Below are 5,560 nucleotides of genomic sequence, written 5' to 3'. Positions count from 1 at the left end.
ACCGACGACATTCCATCGCCGGCCATCGCCACTACAACATGAGCGCCCCCTGCTGCTGTGATGCTGCCGTTGCCACGGTCACCCTTTAAGCTCCCAGGGTTAACAGTGGTGTCCACTGACTGGCACATTGTGTAGGCTATGGACAGTTGGTCCTAGTAGCACCCCCTACTAGGGCCCCACCTCAGCATGTCAAAAGCCGTTTTTCAACGTGTGTTTAAGGCTTCTGACATGCTGAGTTGGGCATATGGGCATATGGATAGATTAAATGACAGTTCATCATCTATCCATATGCCCAGGTTGGCCGGCTAGCAATCGTAAGGTTGCTGGTTCGATCCCCGCCTTTGAGCAAGGCACTTAACCGCTAATTGCTCCAGGGGCGCCGACTCCACTGTCTGTGCCTGGAGCAACAACAAAAAATACCACATCCCAACAACTGATTGTTTGATTGTTTGAAGTCTATTGCATCATGGCAAATAAAAAGCATTTATATTATAATGTGGGACGTGTTCAATATGGCTTTCTTTAGGGTACAACTACCCTAAGGTGTGCACTAAATTCTTGTGATTTATTTTGTTCGTTTTTTAACATTTTTTTTTTAACTTATTATATTTTTAACTTATGTTTTTAGGTTGTTAATTATTTTGAATGAAAAGTGCAATACAAATAAAATGCATTATTATTATTATTATTATTATTATTATTATTATTACTACTTTAGCTTACTTACCGTCAAGCATTGATTGGTGCAGCGAGGTCAGAGTTCACCATCTCCCTCCAGCAGACGCAGTCAGTCACATCTGAATCTACCAAGAAATGCGCGTAGGGCGGAACATTATTTACCACAAAAAGTTGGCCAAAAGTTGCGGGTCAAAACTAAAAGTTGAGGGTTAGAAGTTGCGGGTTTGTCTTCGTGTATTAGTCAGGTTTGCAGGCCAACACCATGTCGAACAAGATGTCTCAGCAGGTGGACCACGCCGCCGCCCAGGGTGACCTCCATTTTGCCGACGCCTTCCCCGGGGGAGACGAGAGCGACGGGAGCAGCCAGGACGACTGGGACGTCGGATTGTCACATGTGAAACAGGTGATTCATACATACACGTGTCTTTCTCTTATTATCATGCATGTGGTCAGGTTGTCAGGTTGTTGCACGAGCCGGGAGCGGGTTAGCTAGCTACCATGTGCCAGGTTGATTGACAGGTTAGTTGGCTGCAGAGATGCATGGCGAGGTCGGCTCAGTGCACCCTGATAATGATGTCTGATGATAATAATAATGATGTCTTTTGAAACATTCATTAACATGAACCGCTGCCGACAAATACCCGCGACCCCCCCCCCATACCTGTCAACATTGGGATTTGAAAAGAAGGGATATCCCCCGCACGCCCCCGGGCGTGCAACAAGAATTGGGTTAACTAGTTCCTATGATTCCTATGAAGTGACTACAGGTGATCAGAATCAGATACCTGGTTGAAAGTAAAATACGTTGAACATCCCTGCATATATATACATGAAAACACAAAAGGGCATATCAATTCAGCACATTTATTTATACATGACTTGACACCATGATGTCAATGGGAAAAGAGCAGCGCAATGCTACCAGCGATCATTTCAAAACGGAGATAACCGAGATTGCGTTCGTAAATACGCTCTGAAAATCTGATCACCACTCATGGAATGCCTCTTGTCCAATCAAATTACTTGGTCCCTTTATGACGTTGCACCTAGTGTGCGTTCCAGCGCTCTCAGAGCAAGATTACCAACGCAGCCCAAGAAACGAGAGGAAACAAGTCAACTCCGACATGGATATAACGATTGTCTAACAATTAAGTGTTCAATTATATTATATTATAGGTGAAAAATACGGGAGATTTACGGGAAAATATTTAAACTGGAGCACAGCGGGAAAGAAAGGTAAAATACGGGAGAATCCCAAACGGGAGGGTTGACAGGTATGCCCCCCCCCCCCTTTTTTTCCCGAAAGCCCCGAAACCCCCCAACTCTCCCCACTAGCTCCCCTAGACCCGACCCCCGACCCCTTCTCCCCCCTAGACCCGACCCCTTCTCCCCCCTAGACCCGACCCCCGGCCCCTTCTCCCCCCTAGACGCGACCCCCGACCCCTTCTCCCCCCTAGACCCGACCCCCGACCCCTTCTCCCCCCTAGACCCGACCCCCGGCCCCTTCTCCCCCCTAGACGCGACCCCCGACCCCTTCTCCCCCCTAGACCCGACCCCCGGCCCCTTCTCCCCCCTAGACGCGACCCCCGGCCCCTTCTCCCCCCTAGACCCGACCCCCGACCCCTTCTCCCCCCTAGACCCGACCCCTTCTCCCCCCTAGACCCGACCCCCGACCCCTTCTCCACCCTAGACCCGACCCCTTCTCCCCCCTAGACCCGACCCCTTCTCCCCCCTAGACCCGGCCCCCGACCCCTTCTCCACCCTAGACCCGACCCCCGACCCCTTCTCCACCCTAGACCCGACCCCTTCTCCCCCCTAGACCCGGCCCCCGACCCCTTCTCCCCCCTAGACCCGACCCCCGACCCCTTCTCCCCCCTAGACCCGACCCCCGACCCCTTCTCCCCCCTAGACCCGACCCCCGACCCCTTCTCCCCGCTAGACCCGAGTGGGACATCGGATATTCACATATGAAAAGGACCCCGAACAATGAGGTGATAAATACACTTGTCGCTTTATTGTTTCTCTTATTATTATGCATGTGGTCAGGTTGCACGAGTTAGCTAGCTGTCTAGCCAGCTACCAGGTGCCAGGTTCAGGGCCGCTTGGGAGATATGCGAGGCCCTGTGCGAAGTCAGATTTGCGAGGCCTTTTATAATGATGTAGGCTACTGTTATAAAAAATAAAAAAATAAAAACGTACTTACTTATAACCGCGCGACACGCACGCACCGATATATTGCAAGAAATGCGCTCACATGCTGTGCTGATAGACAATAGCATATCTACTTATTTAGATAGTTTACAACCATGTTTGTTTCATTTCAAACCTTTTATACTCGTAAAGGATTAGGATTTAGGATAAAGCAGTCATCATACCCAACATTAAATACGCACAAGCCATTATTGACATGAATAGAGATGTTACTCACCACCATGTAGGCCTATCCTTTATGTTGAAAAGCTTACAGCAAAAGCAAAAAGACATGTCCCGTTTTTGAGAGTACACAAGCCACTTTCTTTCTATTTTTTCCCCATTTGGTAGTTTTCGGAGAAATAAAGTTTCACTAAAGTTCCTGTTCTCATTATTTTTAGGATAACTAAATCCAGGTTTCATCTTTGGGGGACCTCTTCTAATGATCACTTCTGTAACTGTAGAGTCCATATGTACCGGCCAATTACCAGGATCATCATACATGACATCTAACACCGTAGGCTCGTCTTGCTTTCCATCACTCTCAGCCCTGCTGCTGCTGCTCTGAGTAGCTCCATCTTCCGCCTCCGTATTCTCTACTTCGCCACTCCTGACCATCATCACCTGGGGCTGGGCAGCCCCGCTGCTGCCGGTGTAGCAGTTGTCCTCCTCCACCTCAGAGACATCATCTTTGCCTCTAAGGGGGGGCTGTGCCGTGCTACTACTAGCATTGCTAGTACTAGCAGTAACGTTAGCTTCTTCGGTGCTAACGGGAGCCTCACTTGTTTTTAGAAATGTTTCGAACGAACCTCTAAGCGAGGCCCTGAAGCCTTCCTTTCTTTTATTTGTATTTCTTTTTTCAGCACCCGATTAACATTTTCTTCCTCGGCCTCGTTCCCTCTGCATTTTGTCCGTTGCACTAAGCAGTCACTATGCACAACAAGTGTCAACGCGCGCCCAAAAATTATTTTCACGTTTCACGTAAGGTGTCATAGGGGGAAATTACTTTTTTCTGTTGCTAAGAATCTCCCTGTCCTACTGGTATGCTAGATTTTAGATGTATGATTGACTATGATTATCACATGTGTGAACATTTAGAAATGTATTAAAGGCAAAAATAATAATATGGTCCCTTGCCTGGCGCTTTGAAGGGCCTCGCCAGCCAGGGTACCAAAAAATAAATAAATAAATAATGTATTTATTTTTATTTTTTACCCTGCCTCACGCGAGGCCCTCCAAAGCGCGAGGCCCTGTGCCACCGCCCCAGCTAGCCCCCCCTTAAAGCGGCCCTGGCCAGGTTGATGTTTAGTTGGCTGCGAGGTGGGCTCAGTGCACCTCTAACCCTAATAATGAGGTATTTTGAAACATTCATTAACATTTACCACTGCGGACAATTCCCCGCTAGAACCCCCGACCCCTTCTCCCCGCTATACCCGACCCCTGACCCCTTCTCCCCCCTATACCCGACCCCTGACCCCTTCTCCCTGTTAGACCCGACCGTCCCCGTCCCCGCTAGACCCGATGATTCACAGCATGCATTTCTAATACAAGCATCTATATGTTCAGATCACAGATGCAGTTGTTCCAGATGCAGAGGACAGTGTCTCTAACTTGGAAAGGGCCGTTTCATCAGGAGACGTCCAGCTTGTTCAGCGGCTGTTGGACAACGGTACGTTTTAGCAACGTCCTCTTCAACTAGGCCTTCACAGGGTTGTAAGGGAATATCGGGATAAAAACATGTCTTCAAGTAGTCAATTAAGCATAGTTTGAAGTATAGTATGTATAGAGGACAGCTTAACATGTTGTGACTGACTTATTGTGTCTCTTTATTATTTCTGCTGTTATTATGTAATGTGTACTGTACATGTACATTATTATGTATTATGTTAGGACCCCCTCGAAAACGAGATGATACATCTCAAGGGGTTTTATCATAATAAAAGACATTTACAATTGAATTGTGTGGTTTAGCCTAACCTTTGACCTTCCCCTGTGGCAGGTGTGGACGTGGAGACCAGGCTGGGCCATGAGGAGTGGACCCCTCTCATGTGTGCCGTGCACGCAGCCCACTACGACGTCACCAAGCTGCTGCTGGACAGAGGAGCCAGCGCCAACTACAGTAAAGGTGGGAGACAGGTCCTTAGGGTTAGGGTCATTTAGTCATTCCAAATGTGAATTGACAACATACCGTACTTGCTGTGGAGTTGAACCGAAGCATTGAATCATTTCCCATTGAGTCAGCCTGCCAATATTTGGTAAATGGTAAATGGACTGCACTTATATAGCGCCTTTTTTGCTGCTCCAAAGAGCTTTACAACGGCCTCTCATTCACCCATTCACACACACATTCACACACCAATGTGGCCCGCTCACTGGGAGCAATTTTGGGGTTCAGTGTCTTGCCCAAGGACACTTCGACATGTGGCCAGCCGGGGCTCGGACCGCCGATCTGCCAACCTTGTGATCATTAGACGGCGGCTCCTCTACCTCCTGCGCCACAGCCGCCCCCTAATCAGACATTCATCTTTCATTCTCTCCCAGTCTCAGTCTCCCCAACCAATCAGAATGAAATATACCTACCCACCACTGACAACAGAGTCTCCAGAAAGAGAGAACATTGACTCGTGTTTGATTTGGTCTGATTATATTTTATTTGATTCGATTGGAGTTAAATGAGGTTTCCCTCACCTGA

General features: G+C 48.3%; 1 protein-coding gene across 1 annotated transcript in view; it reads left to right on the top strand.

The window, feature by feature from the left end:
• Positions 1-940: 940 nt before the first annotated feature.
• LOC308150673 (ankyrin repeat, SAM and basic leucine zipper domain-containing protein 1-like) overlaps positions 941-5,560 on the top strand; it is a gene marked incomplete at both ends in the record, with an annotated part of 32,178 nt that continues 27,558 nt past the window's right edge. Inside the window, 4 exons of the mRNA XM_080523478.1 lie at positions 941-1,065; positions 2,053-2,267; positions 2,498-2,623; positions 4,868-4,993. Coding sequence (XP_080379604.1) covers positions 941-1,065; positions 2,053-2,267; positions 2,498-2,623; positions 4,868-4,993 — 592 coding nt within the window. The remainder of the gene's footprint in view (positions 1,066-2,052; positions 2,268-2,497; positions 2,624-4,867; positions 4,994-5,560) is intronic.

Source organism: Nansenia antarctica, assembly GCF_963989245.1.
Source record: "Nansenia antarctica genome assembly, chromosome: 2".
NCBI classification, from domain to species: Eukaryota; Metazoa; Chordata; class Actinopteri; order Argentiniformes; family Microstomatidae; genus Nansenia; species Nansenia antarctica.
Note: the sequence above shows the minus strand (reverse complement) of the source record. Positions and strands in the feature narration are given on the sequence as shown.